This window comes from Pongo pygmaeus, chromosome 1 (assembly GCF_028885625.2).
Source record: "Pongo pygmaeus isolate AG05252 chromosome 1, NHGRI_mPonPyg2-v2.0_pri, whole genome shotgun sequence".
Taxonomy (NCBI): Eukaryota; Metazoa; Chordata; class Mammalia; order Primates; family Hominidae; genus Pongo; species Pongo pygmaeus.
Genome location: NC_072373.2, coordinates 132,728,783 through 132,756,220, shown reverse-complemented (window position 1 = coordinate 132,756,220; position 27,438 = coordinate 132,728,783). Strand labels below are relative to the sequence as shown.

Sequence of the window (27,438 nt, the reverse complement as noted above, 5' to 3'; positions counted from 1 at the left end):
TGTCTTCAATGGCACTCATAATAAATTCTCTTTGCATAAACAATGGTTTCCACTCAACATTTAATCTTAAATAGAGTGACATGTTCTTCTCTACTCTGAGACCTCAAAGACTGTGTTCCACTTTTTCTAAGAATTCTGACTTCATTTACCGTAATTTATTTCAGATACTTAACTGTGGGAGGAGATTCTTATTTATTTATCAAATACTATACCCCTCTAATTTTACCATTGCTTAAAGCATTTGACATTATTTTGGAAATAAGATATTCTAACTAAAATGCTCAATGATACTAATCTTTCTTCATCTACTGTTCTCAAAGTGTGGTTCCCAGATCAGTAGCAAAAGCATAATCTGGAACTTGTTAGCAGTGTACATTCTGATACATAAGGCCCTCCAAGCCTTATGTATCAGAAACTCTGGAGAAGAGGTCCAGCAATCTGTGTCACAACAAGCCTTCCAGTTTCTGATGCATGCTAAAGTTTGAGAACCACTGATCTACTGGAATCTCATCTCACCAAGAGGATGTTGATATGTAAAAATTGGCTACAGTTTACAAGTTAAATAAAAATATTTTTCTTTACTAACATAGATGAATCTGATCCATAAAAGACTCATAAATATAAATCTTAAATCCCATAAATTAAGAATTAATCTAATTTCTTCTTATGTAATCAGACATTTGCTTCCAGCAGGTTTCAAGATCTTCAACTACTGAGAGGCAATGACATTTTGATAGTCCTCTAGATGTAAGGAATAAATGTGCTGGCTGTATAGTCAGAGTAATGCTAGAGAGTTTGGTCTGATGCTTAGGGATTTAGGACAACAAATGGATAAAGATGGTGAGGAATCTCATTCCAGTCATGCCCTCCTTTCCTAATTTCCCTTTTCACTGTTTGGTCTTCTTCCCCTTTTCCTTAGGGAGTCGAGTGATTGATAGCCTAATCCAATGACTGTATTACAGCTGCCTCAACTAGGACTCTTTTCCTTATCATTAGCAGTTAGCCTATGGTTAAATTCACAGCTCACTGCTTGGTACAGCCCCTGAGATTTAAGGGTCTGGCCTTTAGAAAATATTTAACATAAAACTGAAATCTTGACATACTGAGAACTCAGTTCTCTGCAAGGCTTCCTTAATTAATCCAATGTACTGTACCATTGTTCTGTATGAGACTGTGACATGGTGAACTGTTTCTGAAGCTTACAGAGATGTGTAGTTCTAAATTAAACAGCCACTGACGTGTACCTACACTGATTTTTTAGTACAGTAGATATGCATGAATCTGTGAATATTTAAATTCAAGCTCAAACAGTGACACAATACTCTCTAGTTTTACTTTCATAATAGAACATTTTTTGATTAATTTCAAGCTTGAAATCATTCTTTATGAAAAAACACACACAGAGGAAAGAAATTTAATAATTCATTACCACTGCTGCAAAGGTAAGTTTTCTTAATATGCTTGTCAGAGTTCTTTGGTTTACAAAGTCTATCAAATATTTTCTTAGGAACTGGAACAGACATTAATTTATTTTCCTAATTTTTAACCAAAGGAAAATATATATAATATCCAGGTACCCATGAATTTGTTGGCTCTTAAATACTATCTGGTTCTACCATTTATCTGCAGGACAATAGTTATTTTAAAATACCTAAGGAAAGGATGTAGACCTTGATCTATGCTTTAAACCTTTGCCCTTGCTCCAGTCTGTGGATGAGCTGTAAGCGTCTATGAATATGGCAGCTGAGTCCCAGATGAAAAATTATGCATCTCATAAACTGCTACTCTGCTGAAATGTCAAGCCAAGGCAAGGCTGTACCTCAGACTCAGCACTTGGCATTTTCCTTCTGTCTGCTTTGTTGCCATGAAGCAAACATGAACAGTGAGGATTTGTGTAGGGCAGGTAGCAGGCGAGCTCACTGTCAAAAATCTATTATTAGGGCCCTGATCTCCTGCACAGACCAACGATGGCTAAACAGTGAGATACTGAGGCTCTGGGAAAGGCAACATAATGAAAGAGGGGATTCTTTGTCAATCTGTACATGAATATATTCAAATGAGCATTATTTAAATGAGAGTATTTCTAATGGTAAGCCTCTCTCAACCAAAGTGATAATTTATAATAAAATTGTAATCTAGCATCTGTATTTGAAATGCCTACTTTTGACTGTTCTGCAAATATAGTACATACACATTTGTATAACAAGGTCTTTAATAGTTTGATCAGTTAAACTTGTAATAAGCTAAGAATGTTTTTACATAGGTGAATAACAGGCCAGATTTTTTGCATTACTTTTGTACATACAAAAAAAGGAAAAAAGTGAGTATAAAATGGAAGGCTCTCCTTTTAATTATTCTTTTTGCATGAATTACCACATTTTTATTCATTTAAATTCTATCTTTATCTATCAGGTTATTTTAGATCTTCAATGTTAAAGCCTAAGCTCTTATCGATAAAGATGATTGTAATTGATAGCTTAAATTTGATGACAGATAGTAGGCATGTTTTTCTAAAAGCAATTTATGCATCAATAATCATGTTATTGACACATAAAAAAATCCAGCACATTAAAAACAACTTCCCAATTAAAAAAATACTAACACTGTATTTTATGATGGAATTGTAATATGTGGTGTAAGAACTTAAAGCAATCCTGCCAAAATCTTCAGTTGCTGGCATGTGTGAAAATAGTTATTTAAAGAAAAATGTAACTAAAACTTCTGAGTTTCTAATCTGTTTTGTTTTGCCATCTCCCTGATTTTACACAAATATTCACTAATAAATACAACAAAATAAGTGTATGATTAGAGTGGGTTACACTGGATTTGTGTTTACGTAATGCCCAGTAGCACAGTGTATGCTGCCAAGTTATTATTGCATTCTAACAATTCACGCCTAAGTAACTATCTTAAAAACACACATAAACTATGCGATGTGAAGTCGATGCCTAAAATCCCTTTCTAAGCTACTATATTGATTCACATTTGTGCAAGTTTTCTAAATTATACACTTTGTACTCACTTCTGGCCCTACACTGATGCAGATCTACAAATTACTAGCTAAATTTCTAACTTGTACCTTCTTTTATTAGTATTTCCTATGTCGGATTTACAATGAAAACACCTTTAGGAAGCTTGTAACCATACAAGCCAGTGTCTAGTATCTCACACAGCTAGATTTCAAATCATTCATTATTCACTTGTAGACTCTAAGAACATTCATGGAATATTCCATTATAATTTATTTAGAAATACACAGTCATTTACTGGATTCTGTAATAACCTCTATGAGAGAAGTAACTTTGGGCTGAAATAGAAAATCTTAAAACTCATCTTTTATGAATTATTCAGAAATCAATAATAAAGTTTATAAGTCTTAATACTGAAAAAAATGTGTTCTATTGTTGTAATTGTATAAGTTCATACATAATGAATAACTTCAAACAGGCATTCAAAATTTGAAGTTAAGAACAAGAATTTCCTTTCCTTTGGTGAAAATAGAACAAATTTGGCAAATAAAATAATTTAAAATAATAAGTTAGTTTTTCAAGCTTGTGGGAAGTAAATTATATTGAACCTAAAGTGTCTATCATTATTTCAATTTAAGTGCCTTCTGCACTCTTTTCTATGTATGTGAATGTGCATGTGTTTGTAAGTGCAACATACAAAATATATACAGGACAATGAAATTCATTCCCCATTAATTAAAAAAACATTAAAAACACAAGGAACAACAACAAAAACTTCAAATGAATTTACCCCATTGAAAAATGCTTGAATACTTTTTCTCCCGAAACACCTGTAAATGAATAAAGGTTATCCTCATGAAGTCAGCTACAAGAAAGACATCTTTAGTTTATGCCATGCAGGACTGATTCTTAACCAGTTCTGAAAGACTTACCCACAGGGAGGATTTCATGTGAAAATGTCACACCACAGCTGGATAACACCATTTATATAGGTGATAGTAATCACTGATTTGGGGGCTATCTTAAGATGCCCTCATTATTTGGGAATGAAATCAGAAAAAAAGGTCAAAATTTGAAACTAAAACAAGAAAAAAAGAAATTAAACCGGGAAAAATAATGAGTCACGCACTCAAGGATGGAGTTTATAATTGTTACTGAGATTAGGGTTTTTTCCAATCAAATAAGTCAAAGAATTTCTTCTTCCTTTCCTCTCTCCAAACCCAATAAACTATTCAGCTGTGTGATGATACATGAATTAACTGCTGTTTGATGCAATGGAAGTTTTCTGCATGGATTCTAGAAAAAGGAAAGGTCGTAACAACTTAGTGTTACATCTATACTGTCCAAAGAAAGGTACAGAATTCTTTAGAATCAACGGTTTAGACAGAGTACTTATATGGTGGAGAGCTGAATGAGCCATGCTTGTTTGATAAAAAATATTCCTTTTAGATACCAAACAAGACTTCCTTTTATACTGTTCTCACTATGAAATCATCTGGTATATAATTCAACTTTTTAATGGAGCAATACTATGACGTATTTCTCCCATAATTGAAATTCAAGTTTATAAATCACTTTATTATGAGTTTGTTTCATATATTTAAGCACCCCCCTGCCAGAGTCTAATCATCTGTAGATGATTTAGAAAAATTGTTTCTAAAATAGCAAAGCTGAGGATAAGACCTTGGAGTGAGGTCATAACTTGCTCTCTTGATGTAACTTTTAAGCTACAGCAGGTAGAAGTTATCTTTCTATAGTCTTATTGACTTCTTTTATTTAACAAAAGAGACCTCCCTCTGAAACAGTAACTCTCAAAATATTTTGAAGTTAACTAAGTAAAAAGTGCGTTTAACACTATGGCATATATAAGTGTATATTATGTGTATAACTGAAAAAGAAGTTTGGCCAAACAATGCTTATCCCAACTATATGCAAAGCATTCTGACATTTCTTATTCTATTTCATTATTTAAAATGTTGATTACAGTTCACTAAACTTGATTGCATAGTATACTCATGAGTTTGGAACCAACCTTTGAAAGACATTGCTCTCAAATCCAGGCTACTTATATCTGAAATAATTCCACTGACATTCCTTAGCTGAGATCCTGTTTTCCCAATGCAAGTCACTGTCCCTTATTAGCTAATGCATTTTCTCTAGAAGAACACTCCTGAAATGTGCCCATTTTTCTACAGCAGGTATACTACTCCAGGTGCCTCACTATTTCCGTATTTAAACAAAACATAATCCTCATTTCAAAGAGCAGAAATCTTATTCTGAGAAAAATAATAACAATTGAATAAACAGCTAAAGAATATATTGAAAGGGGAAAATATCCTTCACTGGCAATGAAAAGTATGTATTGTGTTCAGGTGGCTATCCAAAAGTAAACTCTATTTAGTTTTCACTTTTTAAAAATCTGTGATTCATGCAGCGCCTCTGAAAGCAGACATTGCCATGCTCTGAGAGAACACTTGAGCAGATATTAGCACTGTGCTATGGTAAATTTTTAAAAAATCTTATAAAAATATCTAGCTTATTTTGTGTAACTTTCAGTATTAAAGCAGCATTTGAAGTCCTGACAACCATATTTGATAAAACTCTCGTAAAATTTGAAACTATTATTATTCAACACAATTTTGCTAGGCTAAGTTTTGCTATAACTCATACTGAAGGTACTCTGTTATAGAACTTGCTCTGTCCTAAAATATATTATCATTGCCTATTTAAACTGCTTTTCAGATTCTATTACCTTTAAACTTAAGCAAGCATTGCTTTAAAGGAGGGAAACTATATTAATTCTGTCAATGTGGAGAAAGGCTATTTTCAAAACAGATTGTTTAATGTGAAGAAACTTAATATAGAACCTATTAGAAATGAGGTACAAGCCCTTTAAAATGTTAGGGATTTTTTGTTGTTTAAAATGAAAGTTCTACCCAGGCTTACCTAAGCTTATAGCCCAAGTGAATATTTATATATGAATTTATAAATCTTAGAAATAGAGTTTTATGGAAATGCTAACAGGCCCTGAGGTATGGCTGAGCTTGTTTTCAGGTACTGCTATAATTTCCAGTGTGTGTATGCTTAAAGACTGCAACACAAAAGACTTTTTCTAATGCTGTAATTTTGTAGTTTTATTAGACTGAGTTATAGTATGGGAGAATATTCAGAAATTGCAGCTTAAATGAGAAAACGTGAATGGTGTTACTTATATAAAATACTACTGCAATAGTTCTTTTATTAATTTTTAATGTTCAGCACCCTCTGTGACCTCGTTTATTCTCTTGCTGTCAACATGGCAGGCTGGAAAAATTGAAATGGGCTGACAGAAAACATAGTACATGTTACAGCCCAACTCTGGAGTCTCTTGACTCTCTTTCTGTGGCACATGCGAACGCGGTTCACGTTATTCTGCATTACAATAATATTTAAGGCCCTGTTTGATAGCTCCTGATAAAAGCGAGCTGTGTCTGGAGCCTGAGCAGGTGCTCCTTGTCAGCCTTCTTTCTGACATTGTGGGAATGGCATTCAATTAAAAGCAGAATATAACCGTTTTTGTTCTTCATGGCTCACAGGCATACTTCATACTCTCAAAACAGAATACCTCAGCATGGATAGAGCTTTATTTGTGTCTGTCCAGCCTCTTCCAGAAGCACATTTTGGTCTGATTCAGCAATGCTTTTCTTGAACAGTGGGGCACTGTTATGTTATGTATATTTACCACTTTCTCTATCACCAAGGAGACTAATCCCAAACCAGTACAGTCAAGAACCTTACAGCATTGTCTTTGCAAGACCAAGTTCATGTTGTCACAGTCACAGAGTGCACAGGGCAAAGATACTGAACAGGACCTTGAGATTAAAACCTCTCTTTCTTTTTCAAATTCAAGCATATGGTGATGAGAAAGAGAGTGCAAAGGTGTGAGGTCTGCAAATGTCTTGTCAGCTGATGCTTAATTCAGTGTTTTAATGGCATGTTTGGGACAGTTGGGACAAGGTTTTTGAAGAAGGTGGATGTCTAAATTCTAGGAAGAATGAAAACTAGTCCAGACCATGAAAAAGACATTGTAATGAGGGTGCTTATATTTTTCTCTCAGAGGGCCCTCACATTAACCCTTACTAGTAAGTGGCAAAAGAACTGAGAGATGATGAGAAATTCTTAGGAAAGCACGGACCACAAGAGAATAGAATTTGTGCAAGACCTTATCTCGATATTCTCTCATCCTGTGCTGTCACTTGAGCTTTCATATTCAATCTGTTCTGTCATAACTATTAGGAATATTGATCAGCTATGAGTTATAAGAATTTGGGATCATAAAGGACACAAAACTCTTGCAACATGACCTTCTGATTTTTCAGCAACCTCCAAGAAAGCACAACGCAAGAAGTGGGCAACACCTACCAGACACTCCTCCATATGTAGTTCGCTTTGCAATCCCCACTGCTGGCCAAGGTGTGCCATCAGATTTTAATCCCATCAGACCTGAGACAGTGTTGGTGGCTGTAACGCCATTGGCACCACCTGTGAGAGACACATCAACATTTTCATGCAGCTCTTAGAAGACACGATAGTTAAAACCCATTCAAACCCTCACATCCCAGAAAAATGCATTCTACTTTATCTTGAGAACATGTCTTCTCCTCAAAGTTCTTCACTAATTTAACTCCTACATTTATGTTTAAAATTTTAAACATTAAAGAAGTTTTAATTACCACAACTTTACTTTCTCAATTATTATGCAGACATGTTGTTACCAAATGTTTTGTATTTGGTGTTATTTTCCAGGTAATTTACAATGTCTTTGCAAGTCAGGGTGCAATTTCCCTGCGATGGAACACAAGCATGCATGATTTTTGTATTCAACAGATATTTCTTGAGCATGTGTTTAAGGAAGTCAGCTAGGCCCTATAAAATATGAAGAGAACTCATAAGAAATTTCACATTGTGCAAATTGAAATTTCTTTTTTTTCTTTTTTACTTCATTAAAGTTTAATATATTGAATTGTTACATTATGAGGTCATTTATTTTGGACAGGTTTGCTGTGACTGTGTTTTTTGTTCTTATAATGTGTGAAATAAGTGTTTATTAGGAAAACTATAAACGATCTTGTGTTTCCAGATCAAAGTTCATGGTCAATTTGCTAGCATGAGTCCAGGTGTAAATCTCCTGTGTTTGTGGGATCAAGTGCTCAATTGGAAACTTTTAAAATTGAGACAAAAAGTATACACATGTTTGTAGGAAAAGACATACTTTAGTATGGCTACATAATGTGGGCCAATATTTACAACAGTGGGCAACTGATTCAAGTCAAGTTCTTACCTTCCTTTGCAGCTCTTGCGATGCTCACAATATCAGTGACATTTGGGGTCAGCTTGGCAAAAAAAGGAATCTGAACAGCTTGCCTAACCCAGCGGCAGATGTTCCGCACCAGCTCTGGATCCTGTTCAAATAGGTCGGTTAAATATAGAACATAATTAAAGAATTGTGATCAAAATGTGTACTGGAACAACAGCAAAGCTGGAGACGTGCAAGACAAATCCAACTTGACAATGAGCTACATGATATATTTCTCAAATTCCTCCTCAGTATTACACCTAGACTCATTAGGGAACTAAGGTTAACACACTTCAAGTGAACTGCAAATTCATCACATAAAGGTTAAATTCCTCAAGAGAGCCTTTAGAAAATAAAATTTCAAAGAACAAAATGGAAGACAGTGTTTCCCACTTTCAGTTAAATATTATCAGGAATGAAACACAAACTTTTGATGTTAAGTACAAGAAACATTTCAAAATTTCTAGTGATCTCATTGGTTTAAGCAAAATAAAAAATATTTAAACTGCTGACTCTCAAGTGAATGATATGAAATCTAAAGCTTGTTGTTTTCATTATTAGACTTAGTCTTGACGTGTATTCAAAAAGAAATCTATCTGTGACTTCATCATCAATCTACATGTGATATATAGTACATGCAAATATGGAATAATTCAGCCTTGTATTATACATGAGCTGATCAGTAACTTTAATTTAGTTTTGTAAATGTTACCAAGATCTGTGCAGCATTTTCAGCACTCACGTACATGAAAGAATTGATCAAAATGACAAAAATGAAATAAAATATCAAATGCTCATTTTAAAAAGCAAGAAATAGACATTTCCCTGTGCCTATTTTCTGTGATTTTCCAGGCTTTTATTTTCTCATGGGGCAAGTATCATTTAGAGGGCAAACACCTATCCTTTCCATTGAATAACTTAGCTACAGTACAGTAATGTTCTTTGATTTCAATACATACAATAGTCCTTTTTTTCATTACTTTTAGTGTAAAATGTATTCTGACAGGTACTGATAATGTGCTTTGATAAATTACCTTAAAGTATGCAATAGCAATTCATTATTGCACTTGGTAATATTATCTTAGCAAGTTAAAATGTTTTTGAATAAAAGAAAAACCCAGACAAATACAGTCATATATTTAAACTATGAAAATAGTAGGCAAGCATATCATTTGTAATTAATATTTTTATTTGTAAGAAAGTTGCTCTTTGCATTTTAACCTTTCAAATTCCTTTAAGATGAGATTTGTAATGTTATAACCTTTAGAAAGAACCTTTTCACTTAGGTTTAATGTGTCTTGATCCGTCATCCTGTATTACTCAAAAAGCATTTTTGTGCTAAGATACTGCAATGAGGTAATTTCTGTTGATTGTTATCATCTCTATTAAGCAAAACTTAATACTTTTAAAAAGAAGTCTTTGGCTTGGCTTATTCACTTTTTAGAACAGTAATTTCTTCATTAAACATAAATATTAAAAAAGTACTATATGGAATGCTCTACAGGGCATAGTGTGCATTATGAATAGTAAAATGTGGAGACTTAGCTGTACAAATTCTAACTCATGAAAATGGAGATCTGCCCCTGCCCATGCAATGCTCATGAAATATTTATAACCACTGCATTGGTATTATGAAGGCATCTTTGTGACTTTCATTTCTAAGTTATGAATTTCCATGGGACTTAGCCTAGAAATGACAGTAACTCTAGATGATATGAATTGCATGTCCTTTGTGGAAGCTCTCTTTAAGGTAGAATTTGACAATAATTTAAAGATCACTTGAATGGCATAATACATGGAATGTATCCTGATAAGAATTACTGAAACAAATTTGAAATATTATTTGGTTCCAATAGAGTAAACACTAATAATCTGATACAGGCTTCTAAGTGGCTTTCAATACTATTGACCCCCATGCCATAATAATTTACTTTGAACATCTGTCAGACATTTTTTCTGATTTTCACTAGGTGACTTCTTTAAATGACTGCCTCTTACCCATTGCTTAACAATCTGGAATTTGTTCAAAGTTTTTCAAATTCTTAGAAATACATGTTTTTTTTTCGGTTAGCACTGTTTACTTGAATCATCTGTCTCTATTTTGAGATACCATAATTTGACCCTCCATGAGTAAAGTTGACGGTGTTCACATGTATTTTTCTCATCTTCATACTTAGGCAAGCCAGCTGCTGACTAATCATCATAGCCAAGAGTAAGTATAATTTGGCTACCTGAAAATTTTAAAAACAACTTCTAACCAAAATTACCATAAAATTAATGATTCTTCTGTAAATTGCAATGTTTTGTTTGACAGGTATAATAGAGAATATTCTAATACAACTAGAAATGTGGTGAGGTCTATAACATCATGAAATGAATCTATATACTTCGGAGAATTCACGAATAGACTGTAATTAGTTATATTTTCCTAGTTTCTTCACAATTTTGATATGAATGTTCAAGATCTAAAAGCAATTAATAGTGTTTCTACATCTTGACCTTCTCATTTTCTAGTGATAGCATGAGATGGCTTTGCCTTTTGTAACAAGCCAGTTTTTAGAATCTTATTGAAATAAATAAGTTTTAGACAATTTCTAATTCTTCCCAAAATCTTCAGGATCAGAAATATACAAAAGTACTCTTATCTCTCAGACAAATCGAGAGTTTCCCATTACCAATACATACAAAAAGAAGAAGAAGAAGAAGGAAAACAAAAAACAATTATTGACTGCTCTATTTCTGGGCACTAAAAAATATATGTTGTGTCAATGAATGAGGAATGAGTGAAAATTTGGCAACTTGGCATATTTTCACATTATTTCCTTATATATCCATCAAAATATAAACTATGTCTAGATTTAAGAAAAACCCAGATATATTTTATGACAATGTCTAAAAGCATGAAATGTAGGAAGACTACTTTACAAATCACTGGTAATTCTGTGAAAAAGTGATGGATAATTAAGCAAAATAGAATAGCTTAACAAAATTTTAAAAATGTCTAATACACAAAAACGTCTACCTAGATCACAAAGGCTTTATTGGTGCTTTCTAAAGGCATTAATGCTTCTCCCTGAACATGATTTGCAATCTCTGTCACAGTAGTTGCTTGTCTTTGTGAGTGTGTGTGTGTATGTGTGTGCATGTTCTTCAATACCTGTCAACCCTTTTGCTATTCAATGTGATCACCAAAGAAAGCTCTGAAGCAACAAAATGGTTTCCTGTGATGGAGGTGCATGGCATTATAAGCAGAAAGACACCTGAAGCCCCTGAGAATGAGTGACAGATCTAGGGAGCAAATGGTGGTCTTGAGGATACTACGCAAAGTGAAGGTATCAGAGCAGACTTGTGAAGTGCTGAGAAGAGTTTTGATAAAAGCAAGCTAGAGGCAAATTTGGCCTATTTGAAAATTTTGATGAGGTACAGCCCAGTGTCTGCCTGCAACTAATCTTATCAGGAATAGATTCCTATGAAAATCAAACAACGGTGACAACACAACTAGAAAATGTAATGCTGAGGAATGCAGATTACTTGCTGCAGTAATGTCCATTATGCAAAACTGGTTGTTTTTAAAGCTTAATTTCTAATCTGGGACACAAGATAATAATTTTTAATTCTAGTAACTACTCTGTATTTAGTTACACATTAAGGGAGTTCTATAAATGACCCATCCTGCTGCTTTTGAGACCCTGAAGATGACCTCTTCACTGTAGGGCAGGCATTTCCACCAATTACTTAGGGCATCAAATCTCACTGGTTTCACGTCCTCTGCAGAGGAATAAGCACTACAGAATAAGACTGAGAATTTCCTGATAAGCTAAATTACAAGTGAAATTTTGACTTGAAGAAACATTTCTCTCCCATTTACCTAGTAATTTTCACTCTGCACAATTCATTTCAAAATGGCTTTCTTAGAAGCTGGCATTTCAATAAATCCACTGAAAAATTTTACCAGTTATAAAATGTTTTTCACTAAGCAACTCTTAAGTCTTAATTCATATGACATGCCAAGAGGTAGCTAGAATTTTCATTACATCCATGTTTCTGATGGAAAGAACTGGGGCCCAGAAGATCAATCTGAGTACCAATTTCACCTTCTTAATTTTCTTTCCCATTATCACGTCCTAAACCTTCATCTTCTTTAGCAAAATTGCTCCCTAAAGTGAAATTCAGCCATCAATTGTAAACTAGAACTATAAAAGGCTTCTACTTCACTTATTCCTGTAAGACTAGAAGTGGCTGCAAAATAATGAGCAAAAGTGATGTATTATCCTTGTATGTCAATAAAACAGGACAGGCAGTCAACTATTCCAGGTACAATTAAAATATTAGTGAATGCAAAGATTATGTGTTGAAATGGAGATGTTTTTATTAACTTTTTTTAGCATGTGTCCTTCTTGCATCTGTTTTCCTGACTTAAGTATTCTAATAGTGGTCCAACTACTTTGGAAGTTAATTGTGCAGTTTCCTAAAAAGGTAAATATGGACTTACTAATCAACCCAGAAATTCAACTCTTAATTATATATACAAGTGAGATGGAAACATATTTCTACATTAAAACTTGCACATGAATACTCATAGAAACTTTTTCAAAATAGGCCCAAATTTGACATAATGCCAATATTCATCAATATGTGAGTTGAATAAACAAAATTGCTGCATATCCACGCAATGAAATATGATTCAACAACAAAAAGAAACTAATGAATCATGCCACAATTTGGAATTAATAAAACAAAATGATGCTGAGTTACAGAAGTAGACATTATATGCATACATTTATTAAAATTACGTAAGAGGAAAAACTATGAGTATGGAAAGCAGAGCAGTGGTTGCTGAGACTGAGAATTAGGCATGCAGGAGGAATTAAGTGGAAACAAGTATAAGAAAATTTTTGAGGGTAATGAAATGTTCCATTTTCTTTAAAGGAAAACTATTGATATATTTGAAGATATTAAAATTAAAATGTTAATATATTTAAAAACATTGTGAAAAGACAAGGCACAAAGTGGGACAAGATTCTGAAGCACAACTCATAAAGGAGTAGTATCCAGAATATATAAAGGACCACCTGCAAATTAATGAGAAAAATGGGCAAAACTTTAACATACTTCATTCAACATAGCATACTTCATTGGATTTCATTCAAGGTGAAATCCAAATGGCCAAAAAATATATGAAATGTGATCAGCCTTATGAACACCTTTCACATTTTTTCCATATAAAGACAATGCTCATTTAAACCACAATGTGATGCCATTATATATCTACCAGATTGGGGAGTTGGGGGAAAGTCAATACACCCTGGGGAGAATGTAAATCAGTACAAGAGTCTTTGGGAAACAGTTTCGCATGATCTAGGTTCCATTCTTATGTATATGTCCTTTTAAAGATGCAAACTCCAGAATACATGTTCAAAATATCCATAGTAGCACTGTTTGAAATAGCCCCAAAGTGGAAAAAATCCAAATTGTCCATCAAGAGTAAAATGAAAAATAAATGGTAATATAGTCATACAATGGAATAAACACGCTAGAGCTACATACAATGATAAGGATGAATCTCATAATGCTTAGCAAAAGAAACCAGTCTCAAAAGTATACAATATAATTTGATTCATATAAACTCCTTAAATAGAAAGTAAATATGGTCTTTGGAGACATATACATGGGTGATAAAACTACGAAGAAAAGCAAAGCAAAGAGTAGGGATGGTGTTAAAGTGGACAGAGAGGGTTGTGTTAGGGAGAGACATATAGGGAGCTTTTGAGGTGTGGGAGATATTCCATTTCTTGACCTGGTGGTCACATGGTATGCACATTATGATTTGTTAAAAAATATATATGTATGTGTGTAGATATCTGTTTATAAATGCATACATACATGTTTCATGTACGTTGTCTATATTCCACAATAAGAAAATATACAAATGACCAGCAAATATGAAAAGACATCGAATCTCGCTAGTAATTAGAAAAACAAAAGAATAAACATGATCACCTATCATGATTTGTTGAAAATGTAAAGACTGATAATATCCCTCTTTGCTGAGGTTGCAAAGAAACAGGCATTCTCATAGGATCTCAATAGGAAAGTAAATTAATAACTCCTTTTTGAAGAACAATGTGGCAATATGTATAAAAATGTAAAGCTCATCTTATAAGTTTTAAATTCCAATTCCAAATACCTATCCTAATGAAATTCACATGCATTCAAGATATGTGTACAAAGATGTCTGCCATTCACTACAGCATTGTTTGCAGTAGTGAGAAAAAAGAATAAATGTCAATATGGGAAGATCTGTGAAAAGTACTATAATCCATACAATGAAATACTATGCAGCCATTAAAAATAAATCTTTATAAACTGACATGGAAAGATATTCAAAACATATTAAAACATATTAAGTGAACAAAAGCAAGACACAGAATAACACACAGATAGCCTAATCCTGTTTTTAAAATATAAATATGTACATATATTTATATAGAGGTCTGAAAAACAGACTATGCATTTATGCTGTAACCTGTTAGCAGTGATTACCTCTGAAATGTTCCATATTTTGAATGTGGTATAATCGGGTATAGACATTTGCCAAAACACATCAAACTCTACACTTAAGTGTGTTCATGCTAATATAGGTAAATTATTTCTAATATAGATAAATTTCATCTATTATTCTAAAAATAATTCTAAAGGCACTCAAATATAAATAGAAAAATGAAAGAAAGTGGCATTGTAGGTAATGTGGGTTCTACCCTTTTGGCAAATATTTATTGACCATGAGGCACTACAAATTTTCCGTGTTGAACACTAAGATGAATGAAACTAGAGTCTGCAAGGAAATGCAAAGCAGGCACACAATAAAATGGACATCTGGTATTAAGTGTCACAAAAGACAAGACATCCTGAAAGTGTTCTATCATTTCAGCTTATTTCAGAGTGTGTAGCACAGAACCTGACACATAGTAGGCATTCAACAGTATTGTTGAATTGATAGAGCCTACACCATACAAATTGACACTGACTTTCTTATTTCTATGTACTTGGAGGAAAGTTGAGAGTACAGTATACTGGGTCCAGGATAACCTAATAGACAACTGTTTTAGGTACTATATTGGATAATACAGATTTAGAGACATGTAATATGTTATCCCTGTTCTTTAAAAACATAAACCAAAATACTTTACAATCTAGGGGAGACAAATGCATACAACAAACACATAATGTGATTATAAAATGTTGTAACTGTATATACCTGGAATGTGTACATGTGTGCCTGTGTGCATGTGTGTGTGTGTGTGTGTGTGTGTGTGGCCACTTCCTTGTGCCTTAAGTAGAAGATGACATAGACCCACTTGTGTGTCCTCTCCTCCCCAGGCACATAGCCTTCTCTATTCTGTTTCTCATTTCAAGTTTTTTCTTATTTTTCTCTTTCTACCTTCATTTTTTGTCCCTTGAATAACACCCTTCAACGCAGCCCTCCATGACAAATCCTTCCATCCCACTTCAGCACAGGATGGATTAGTAAATGACTGCCTCTTTAGTGTTCCTATAATGTTTCTTTATTACAGCATTTATCACAGTGTTTTATAGTCATCTTCTCTGTTTAATAATCAATTTCTTTCTACTAGACTATTAGTCTTTTAGGGGATGTATTTTACTCTTTTATCCTAGCAAAGAGCCTGGTACATGAAAGACAATAAATACCATGTTGAATGAAATAATGAAGACTTTTTAATTGCATACCAGCTTTCCATCATGAACCACAAAACATTTGCATCTCCTCTTCCATGGAGCCCGGAGATACAGGATATTAGCAGCTCTTGCTCCAGCAGTCAACTGAGTTTCAAAACAGTCTTTTGATGCTCTCCAGCAGTGAGCTAAAATACTTGGAGAGAACTGTCCCCTACTGTGGCCTAGAAGTCCACGAGAACCCACCTGAGGGCCCAGGCTGACCATGATCCTTTCTGTCTGAACCTTTAATATATTGAGGGCTTTTCCAGAGTTTGTACCTCTGACCCTGACCCTGCCTCAACTCCCAGTCTTTAGTCCCTGGGACCTTGAGGGGAAGGGAGATGCTGTCCATATTTTTATAAGCTAAAGGGAACTACATTCCTGTTTTGTTCCTTTAAATATCATTTCTGGTGAATATAACCTAATGATTTTTTTTCTTCCTTTCAGACAAAATTTCCCTAGTGTGCCATTCCTCTGACATTCTTAGTGTCAATGCTCTCCATTCCACTTAGTCTCTAAAGCTTTTTTTTTTTTTTTTTTTTTACAAATGGACAAGAATTGCCATACACTACTCACTGTTTAGTTAATTCCTGACTGCCAGCGTTCTTTCAGGCACTATTTTAATTCTCTGCGAGGACTCTCAGATCCTCTCCACCAGCTCACTTCTTTACTCTCAAATGGCAGTGTTAATTGTAGAGATCAGCCCTGAAAGCTGTTCAAATTTCAGATCTCCTCTGCCACAATTTGTCCCTACGGAATCAGATTCAGATTTCATAGAATTATCTTGCTTCTGCTGGCTAATCCCAACAGGAAATCCACGGCCTCACCTGTTCATGGTAATGAAGTTTGAGAGGTACCTGCCCAAATAAACAGATCAATGAACACCTTCTGCCCACAGTTTCATTTGCTATTCTAGACACTGAGCCTCTCAGGGGCACTGTAGCACTATTGCTATTTTAATATGTAAATACCTTGTCTCTATTCCAGGAATCCCATGTTGCATCAAAGAAATGGAAGCAGGGCTCAGACCCTGCATGGTAGAGGGGGCTCTGCAATTTAAAGGGTTAACTTTCTGAAATGTTGAGGAGTGAGGAGTCACATAACTTTTCACGAGAACTGATGAGTAGATATGCTAAAGTAACTAAGTTCTGAAAAGGTCTTAGAAAAATACATGCAGAAGCAGGCAACTGCAACAGACACAGACATGAACCACTCAGATCTATCTTCAGGAACAGACTCTGGCCCAGCTGCAGGAGTGTGGTGAGCTGACTGCCTCTAACTGCTTCCTCCTTTAGGTGTGCCTCGCTTTTAAACTGGGGTCATGCTCCTTTCAGGGAGACCCCAGTGAATGATAGCAAAACTGTAGTACAAGGGTCTAGCTATTTCTGGTGTATGTGGGACTCCTCTAATAGGCACTTTTTGTCCTGAAGCTCCCTACTGGGCTAGCAAAGATTTTTCTTCTGTCTGTATCAGGGTCCAATGGCTCCCCTTTTCCAATTTTGCTTCCACTTTTTTCCTTTCACAAGCATTTCTCTCCAATAAACCTTTTGCCCTCCTAACTCCCTCTCTGTGTCTGATTCCTGGAGGACTCAACTGACACAACAGTTCTCTACTTGTATGAAGAATTCTCCCTGTAAGAGGATTAGGCTATATTCTAGGAAAGTCAAAGAAGAAAAAAACTTGCCCAAGTGACCCCAGGATATCTCACTGAGAGGAATTCAAGAAAGCTACGCTGAATCCAAACGAATCTCTCAAATTTCTTCTGAATTCTAGTTCTACCCTTGGCTTGACAGAACAAGGTATCTTGGAATGTCCTGAATACAGTTAAGCCTTGTTGGTGACCTACCCAGCAATAGCCAATATATGCTCAGGGGCAAGAAAAGGCCCAATACCAGGAAGCAGGGCTAATTTTTTTCCTAGAAAAAGACTGCTTTTAGGGACATGGTAGGAGACAATGATTGAGTGATCTCTGCAAAAAGACAACTCAGAGACATCCTTAAAGAGTTTGGACACTTACTTGATCTTTTGATTCAGAACTTGCTCAAACTCACTATTGTGATGTGGGACTCTGGAAGCAATTGTGCAGAAGCCCATGGATAAAGGACATGATGCCTTTGTGTCCGCAAGACAAAATTATCCATCAAGGGACGATGGCCAGAGGAATCAGTGTATATGCTAATACTCATTCCAATTCTTTGCCTCTTACAGATGCAATCAATGACAAACCTCTTAAAAACATCACTGAGAGGCTGGGCACATTGGCTCATGCCTGTAATCCCAGCACTTTGGAAGACTGAGGAGGGTGGATCACTTGAGGTCAGGCGTTCAAGACCACCCTGGCCCACATGGCGAATCCTTGTCTCTACTAAAAGTACAAAAAAGAAAAAAACAAACAAACAAACAAAAAAAACCCAAAAAACCAGGCATGGTAACACATACCTGTAATCCCAGCTACTCAGGAGGCTGAGGAATGAGAATCCTTTAAACCCAGGAGGTGGAGGCTGCAGTGAGCCGAGATTGCATCACTGCATTCCAGCCTGGGCGACAGAGCAAGACTCTGTCTCAATAAAATAAAATAAAATAAATAAAATAAAATAAAATATCATTCATTGAGAGGTCAGATGAAACTTCTTCCAGGTGTGTTGAGCCTCCAATGCCCTCTGTTCTGAACTGTACTCCATTCTAATGTCTGCTTTAGCTTTCATAATCCATTCTGCTTGTTTGAAGTCTAGTTCTCCCTTTCCATTATCTGTACTCTACATTTCTAGACTTTATCTGTTGTTCACTTCTTTCTGGATTGGATCCCTCTGAGCCTCTATGCCTGCCTGAATTGACCTGAAGTTGCCCACCTTGCACCCATACTTGATCCATGACTTGTCTGTCACTTAGGGTCAACTATTCCTTTCTGCCTTATTATGTTTTTCTTAATCTATGGGGTATATTGCCAGGTCTATTTCTCTTGTCTTAGCTTTTATCATGTTTTTTTCTAAAACCAAGATTGACACAGGTTCCATAGGCCTATCTTCATAGACAAACAAAAAACTCTTTGAGAGCCATACATGGGCCATATTTCGCGGTAATTAGGACACCTCCAAATCTTCTACATTAAGGCATTTCAGAATAGTTTATTCTTTTGTTGAATCCTTTATACTGAGCCAAAAAATGAGCTTGAACTTTCTTTATGTGTGGGATATTATTTATCTTTAAATTAAAATGCTAGTTTTATCTACCATACAAAAAGGGAGTCATCCATAGTTTGCTTATTAATGAGGGTATGCAGCATAATTTGGAAGATCTTAATATATGGAGAAACAGGTCATGCACATATTTTCCTGATACCACCAGTAGGTGTTCAAAATTGTGGACCAGCTGAGCCAAAATGAACCCCAGCAGGTTTCCTAATCATGGCTTAGAACACATTAAAAAGACCTCAGTGGGTTATGAAATATAGGCGGCTGCTTGCCCTACTATGTATGGATTCATTTTGGATAAGGGCAAGTGTGTATGTAAATGTGTAATAAGGAGTTTTTATTCTTTGCAGACTTCAAGCAGCTTGGCATTTGTTTTCTTAATGCAAAGCATTAGTGTAAACAGTATAACAATTGATATTTTATACATCTGTTGGTCTATTCACTTAGCTTATGTATTTCAGTGCTAGACTTAGAAAACAACCACAAGCATAAAACCTCAGTATTTTTATAATTCCATATTGAAGTGAATGATTAACCAACACAGGGAGGAAGCTACTGTGGGGCAGCATTCTGCCCTGGAGCACCCACCCTGCTGATACATTCAGGATGAAGAGAGTCTAGGGAAGTCACGCTTCTGTCCTGGGAATGTTATGAAATCCAAGCAAGAAAGAATTACTATTGAGGCAATTTTAAATAACCTAGCAGAGAAAAACTGCAATCCCTTGGCAATGAACGGTTCCAACTAAGGAGAACTCATCCATAACAAGTTGGTATAGGTCTTTAAAGAATTTCTTCCCACTGCTGCTGTAGGAGCTGGAAAGAAATATCTAGGCCATTTTGTTTGTTTGTTTGTTTTTGCCATCTCTGTGGACTGATATCCCTTTTTGAGCTAAATACTCAAAACTAAGTACTAAAGGAAATAATACTACTAAGGAAATACTAAAGTGGGTGACTTTGGTAGAAGTCTTTGGTGATAATGTGGGATAGAGAAGGCTTTAAACATGACCTTTTATAAGTGTGGTATTCACAAATTCAAAATGAAATTCATGGATACTGGATTTTATCTAAAATCTTTAGCAATCTTGAACCTAAAAATCCTTATCAATATATTTATTACACTCACAGGGTGGTTTATAAGCATACATGTCCTAAGGGGTGTGTCTGTGTAAAAAGAGGGTTCTCTATTTTAATCTTTCAGGTGTCAAGGAAAGGAAACATAGTGAGGTTACCCCATTTTGGGGAGTTTATTACAACTATACATGGAAAAATAAAAAAGTAAGTGGAATGTTTTTGGTAAAGGAAGAGCTAGGCCTCTGGGGACTGGGACACCATCACTCATTTTGTAAGACATACAGCAGCTCTAAAGAGCAGCTCCTGTTTTCCTGTTGTTCCTTTAGGAATGGATGTCTATTGTTTTAAGGATTAAAAACTCTGCAATACGAATACATCTGCTCTTATTTCTCAGCATCTCTTATTCCATTTCTACTTCTACTCACTTTCTCCTTTTTCCTATATTACCTTTTCGGTTCTCTAATTCAATTTTTTTCAAAATTGAGTTGAATTTGGTTTTCCAATTCAATTTTTTTACTATTTTATAGATATATATATACATGCATATATATATGTGTGTGTGTATATGTATACGCATATATGTGTGTGTAAATACATGTATATATACATATCATATATATACACATGTATATCCACATATGTGTATATATACATATGTGTATATGTATATGCATTTATATACATATATACATCATATACATACATATATGTGTATATATACAATGTATATATATATACACACACATATATACATATGTATATAATATATTTAAAAACAAATCCACAGAGAACAAGACTCAGTACAAATAGCATTCTTTATATTTTGGCTGTCTGAAATTTGACTTCCCTTCCTATTTGCAGGAAATTTAAATCATATGAAGCATTGGTAGGACACAGGAACTATCCCCATTTTGCAAGTCTTTGAAAAGAGGATCTTACTCTTTCTACTGTCTTGCAACCAAAACACCAGTACATGATCTAGGCCTAGCCAACTGAAGGTCCTGCCCAAAGTTTTAACCTCACCATCAGAAAAGTGGTTCAAGTGTATTTGTGGTAGTGTGTGGTGCAGCATCTCCTGACAGTATCCAATGACGGCAGTAGTGGTGGCTATCAACCCTGGTAGAGGCTGTATTAGCTGGACAACTCTTGGTGTTCATTCTCTGAGCCTTTTTGTTTTTTGCCCATTTTCTAAGCCTGCTGTTCCTGCCTTCTTTGATTCCGTAAGCCATCTTGTATCCTGTCAATAAATCTCTTTTCACTTCTGACAGCCAGTCAGCTTCTGTTGCTTGCAATTAAGAGTGTTAATTGATACAGGCAGTTGGCCACTATCCAGTGTGGAGTGACATTATCGCCTGGGTTATGGCATCACACTTCCTGACAAGTTGCTGACCTCTTTTTATTTAGTCTCCAAATGGTTGCTTTTTGCTCAGGGATACAATATCTGGTCCAATAAATTGTGGTCAAGGTAGCCAGGACACACACTTTTATGGCAGGTGTATGCCAAATACTGCTTCTGGTTACTTTTCTTTAGAAGGGAGCTATTGGCCTGGTCGAGCAGGTCCTTAGTTTCATGGACTATGTGGAAATTACAAGAGTAAGGCATCAACTTTGTCCTCAAAGAACTTACAATCAAGTTATAGTTTCAGTTGTGACACTTAAACTATGTCAGGTTCCGTAGAATATAAAAATGGCCTTTAGAATTACAATACATCTCTATTCCTCTATAAATCATTTAGCATTTTAATATGTCATAATGAGTAAGCCCTCATATAATTCAGGAGACCCTTGCAGAAAGAAGTGATAAATATCACCCAGATCCAGGAAAGCTTTATTTGAAATGTATTAACAGTGGCTATGATTTCTACAAGATGGATATGTAGACAGAGAACAGTAATATAGTCCATAAGGGAAAATATCTTGAGGCACTGAAGTTAAATTAAAATATGATCTCCCTTTCATTCTCAATACCTGCATGATTACCAATTCAACAAGGATCTTTCATTTATCCCAACTCAACTTTACAGAAGTGCCTGAAGCCTACATTGTTGATAAAACAGTTGATGAAGTTTTCATGGGGGAAAAAAATCTTTAAAGTGCTTGATATACAAAATCATATTAGTACTAAAACAGATGGGTATTTACTTTTGCAATATTCAACAAATACAGAGTACCCAAAGGACTGCTAAATTTAGATAGTTTAAAACTTTGCTTTTTTTCACTTAAAAAGGAACATACTATGGTGAACTTTGCTGGTTATGTAATTAACATCTAGAAGCAGCAGCACCTAATTAGATTTTTACATCATCTGGACAAAGGCAGCATCCAGCACTATAAAGAAGTCTTTATCTCATACCTTTCAAATTGCTACTATTCCTAGAACTTAACATAAAACTGCTAAAATCACAAATGCAACTCACAGATTTCTTACTGCTTTTTCCTTTTTTTGAAAGTGAATAATTTGTGGGAATACTGAAACCTTCTGAATCTGGACCAATGTCCTTAAATGAGCACTTGTAAGCATCCTGCCTCTAACCATGAAAGCGTTACAGTCTTCATGGTTTAGGCCATTCTTGGTTTGGTAAAATAAACAGACATAAAAATGATCCAAAACAATCTGTTCTACTTGAAGTGTTTATGAAGTGACTGGAAACTTAGCAGTGGAGTGATTACTTTTTATTAACTTCTAGAGTGTGTGTGTATGAGACAGATGTGAGGAGACAACAGTGAAGGTGATCGTAGTTTGGAATCTTGCGGGATTCACAAAATCACTGGCTGGAGTAGAGCCTATGGAACAATGTATGACTAAAAAATACTTAAGAAAAGGTTCAAAAGCATAGGAATGCATGGTATCACATGAAATAAGAAGGAAACTAGTGCATATGAAGGAAGCAGGGAGGAGACATGTCCACATGGTTCAGCTAGAATTTAGGGTCAGTTTTTGAAAGATTTTGTGCCTTATCCTTTAGGCAATAAGAAAACATGGAAGGCCATATGTTTAATCCATGTTTTGGAAACATAACTCTTATATATGTCTATGGGGTGAGAGTATAAGGTAAGAGTCCAAGCAGGAGGCCAATCAGAAAGAGAAGGTATGGCTAATGTGAAGCAATGTCAGTGAAAAGCAATAATTTCAAGTGGACTAGGATGTTATTTTAAAGATGAATGTTAAAAAGTTTCAAGATAGGGACAAATCAGAGTTGGGGAATGAAAATTTAAAATTGTGCAGATCTCAATTGCTGGAGGATAGCAATGTCATCAACCAAGTTAGGAAACACAAGAGAAGCAGGTTTTGGTAAGGGCTGGGGAAGGGTGAATGAATTTTAGATACACTGAGTTTGAGGTCTCTATGGGACATCTACCTGAAAGAATCTGGTTGAGAATTAATAGCAATCTGGATCTCAGAAAGGAGTTTTGGAAACATAGATTTGAGAGTCATTGGCATAACTCTCAAATTAAACTCTAATTAGTAGACGGTGGTTGATGCCTTGTGAATGGATGAGAAGATGGAAGGAAAAGGGCTTAAGCTTTGGGATCATTAATACTAAGGTGCAGAACCCTTATAATGGTCAGAGAGAGAGGAGAACAACCAGGAAAAATATAAATGAGAAGACCACTTCCCCTAAAAAAGATGTGGATGAAATTATTGAGGTAAAATACTGCAGAGAAATTAGGTAGAATGAAGACTGAAATGTAAGTAATAGAATATACCACTCACAGTTATTGGCAACTTATGGGAATGTAGTTATAGACACCTAATAAGATGGAAGGTAGATTGCAAGGGGTTAAGAAATTAATATTTGCAAACATATAGTCAAAGAAAACTAACAATAAAATTAATCTGAACTGTCAGAGCCTATAACTGTGCTTTACATAAAAGATGTATAAAACAAATATATCAATTAATTATCATTTTACAGTTCCCACAATTAGAACTAATGACATGATGAAAGAGATCATCTGTTATGTTACAAGGCAATAAATGTATGTAAAGATAAAGAGATTATAAGACATTTTAAAATAAATCAATTGTGGTTTAAACAACATCCCTGAATTCTTACAATGTGAAATCAGCAACTGTCTGAGACACCAAAAATGAACTTTGCTAATTAAACACATAATTGAGATCGCAAGCCTAAATAGGACCTGAAGAAGTTCCCAAACAATATTAAAACTAACATATATACCACAGTTAATGATTTTCCAAGTCCTCTCACCTATTAGCTTTATGGTGCTTAAATCATTCTAGCTTTCTTATTTTCTTTCAAATTATCCCTAGCAAGAGACACAGTAGACTCTGCTTCTCATAATATTTATAATCATCAAATTCCAATGAATATCTTTCTTATCCTGCTACAGATTAAAATCATGTCTACTTGTCTTACCTTGAATGAGAAAACAAACAACTATTTACCATAATTCATTCAATATTCTTACATTATATTTTTCAAATGTTAAAGTATTTTCCTGATTATAAAAAAAGTTCTTAATTATCGTGGAAGCAAATACCAACTTGAATAAAGAAGAAAAAACTAAAATTACTCATAATGAAACAACTAAATAGAAATAAAATTAAAAAGGTCTATTTCCTTTGAGTAAGAAAATTTTACTACTTTATTGAGTAAATACACTGTACTCAAAATTTAATGCTTATCATTTTTAGTTATATATCCTTCATTTTTATATAAGGTGCATTCCCTATGTCACTAAGCTTCTTTAAAAATACTATATTAACAGTCATATATTTAATACAATAATTTATAAATCATATAGATACACCCTATTTTACTTAATTATTTATTTCTCAATTTTTGGATGTTGAGATTATTTCCAGGTTTTGTTATAAATAACATGGCACTAAATCTCTTCTAATGGGTGGTGCTATAAATTGCCTTGCTTTTGATGCTAAGTGCTGTGTTCATAGGCAAAACTTATATTACGAAAAGCAAATACATAACAATAGGCATTTAGAAGATATAACTTCTTAGAAGAACTGGGTAATCAATAGCTCTGGGCCTGGCACAAGTAGGAACTTTGATGCTGTATGTTAACACAGGGGCAACTGATGAAGGAGATATAAGTGGGTATTTCAGTTGATGCACGATACCCGTCCACAACTGGTCTTCAAATCTCCTCTGTCCTCTGAGAGAGAGTAGAGTATACAGGGCTTCTATGTCTTGCTCATATACAGATCTCCCCTCAGATAGCACATGCATAATTTGATTCATCCACAATGTATAATCTGAGCCTATGTTATTCATAATAGAATTCCCTAAACCTTATACAACATAGAGATGCCTCTTAAGAAATAAAACAGTAATGCTACTATATTATAGCCACGGTTATTTCTAAATAATTAAGAAAGAGACAATAGCCTATATAATACATCTAAATCATGGCATGCAGTGAAAACCAGTCACTATATAGTATGTTAGTGAGAGGTGACAGTGTGCTGGCAGTCCTCAGAGCCCTCGCTTGCTCTGGGCACCTCCTCTGCCTGGGCTCCCACTTTGGCGGCACCTGAGGAGCCCTTCAGCCCACCACTGCACTGTGGGAGCCCCTTTCTGGGCTGGCCGAGGCTGGAACCCACTCCCTCAGCTTGCAGGGAGGTGTGGAGGGAGAGGTGCGAGTGGGAACCAGGGCTGCATGCGGCGCTTGCCGGCCAGCTGGAGTTTCGGGTGGGCGTGGGCTTGGCGGGCCGGCACTCGGAGCAGCCGGCCAGCCCTGCTGGCCCCGGGGCAATGAGGGACTTCGCACCCGGGCCAGCGGCTGCGGAGGGTGTACTGGGTCCGCCAGCAGTGCCAGCCCACCGGCGCTGCGCTCGATTTCTCACCGAGCCTTAGCTGCCTTCCCGTGGGGCAGGGCTCGGGACCTGCAGCCCGCCATGCCTAAGACTCCCACCCACTCCATGGGCTCCTGTGCGGCCAAGCCTTCCCGACGAGCACCACCCCCTGCTCCACTGTGCCCAGTCCCATCGACCACCCAAGGGCTGAGGAGTGCGAGCCCATGGCACGGGACTGGCAGGCAGCTCCACCAGCAGCCCCGGTGCAGGATCCACTAGGTGAAACCAGCTGGGCTCCTGAGTCTGGTGGGAATGTGGAGAGTCTTTATGTCTAGCTCAGGGATTGTAAACACACCAATCAGCACCCTGTGTCTAGCTCAGGGTTTGTGAGTGCACCAATCAACACTCTGTATCTAGCTGCTCTGGTGGGTCTTGGAGAAACTTTATGTCTAGCTCAGGGATTGTAAATACACCAATCGGCACTCTGTATCTAGCTCAAGGTTTCTAAACACACCAATCAGCACCCTGTGTCTAGCACAGGGTTTGTGAATGCACCAATCGACACTCTGTATCTAGCTACTCTGGTGGGGACTTGGAGAACCTTTGTATCTAGCTCAGGGATTGTAAACGCACCAATCAGTGCCCTGTCAAAACAGGCCACTTGGCTCTACCAATCAGCAAGATGTGGGTGGGGCCAGATAAGAATAAAAGCAGGCTGCTGGAGCCAGCAGTGGCAACGCACTCGGGTCCCCTTCCACACTGTGGAAGCTTTGTTCTTTTGCTCTTTGCAATAAATCTTGCTACTGCTCACTCTTTGGGTCCACACTGCTTTTATGAGCTGTAACACTCACCGCGAAGATCTGCAGCTTCACTCCTGAAGCCAGTGAGACCACGAGCCCACTGGGAGGAACGAACAACTCCAGACACGCTGCCTTAAGAGCTGTAATACTCACCGGGAAGGTCTGCAGCTTCACTCCTGAGCCAGTGAGACTACGAACCCACCAGATGGAAGAAACTCCGAACACATCTGAACATCAGAAGGAACAAACTCCAGATGCGCCAGCTTAAGAACTGTAACACTCAACGCGAGGGTCCGCGGCTTCATTCTTGAAGTCAGTAAGACACAGAACTCACCAATTCCGGACACATTAGGAAAGTCATATTAGTCTACTTATGTTTAACTGCCAGGCCAGAGTTTATTAATGTTTCCTCCATCCACAATATCCATCCCATTTATATCACACACACTTGCTCCTGCCCTTGAGTGAATTAATTTACTCATTTACTTTACCTTCAGATATTACTCAGATTTTTGCTTAATAGAAATGTACTTAAGAGATGAATAAATGAATACTA

The 27,438-nt window shown here is 36.0% G+C and overlaps 1 protein-coding gene across 4 annotated transcripts in view; it reads right to left on the bottom strand.

Annotated features, from left to right (window-relative positions):
- DPYD (dihydropyrimidine dehydrogenase) overlaps window positions 1-27,438 on the bottom strand; it is an 844,474-nt gene that overhangs the window by 218,266 nt on the left and 598,770 nt on the right. For all 4 annotated transcript variants that reach the window (XM_054437947.2, XM_063652706.1, XM_063652704.1 and 1 more), the window contains 2 exons: window positions 8,290-8,410; window positions 7,371-7,490 (listed from right to left, as the gene is read on the bottom strand). In XM_054437947.2, the coding sequence (XP_054293922.1) occupies window positions 7,371-7,490; window positions 8,290-8,410 (241 nt within the window). The remainder of the gene's footprint in view (window positions 1-7,370; window positions 7,491-8,289; window positions 8,411-27,438) is intronic.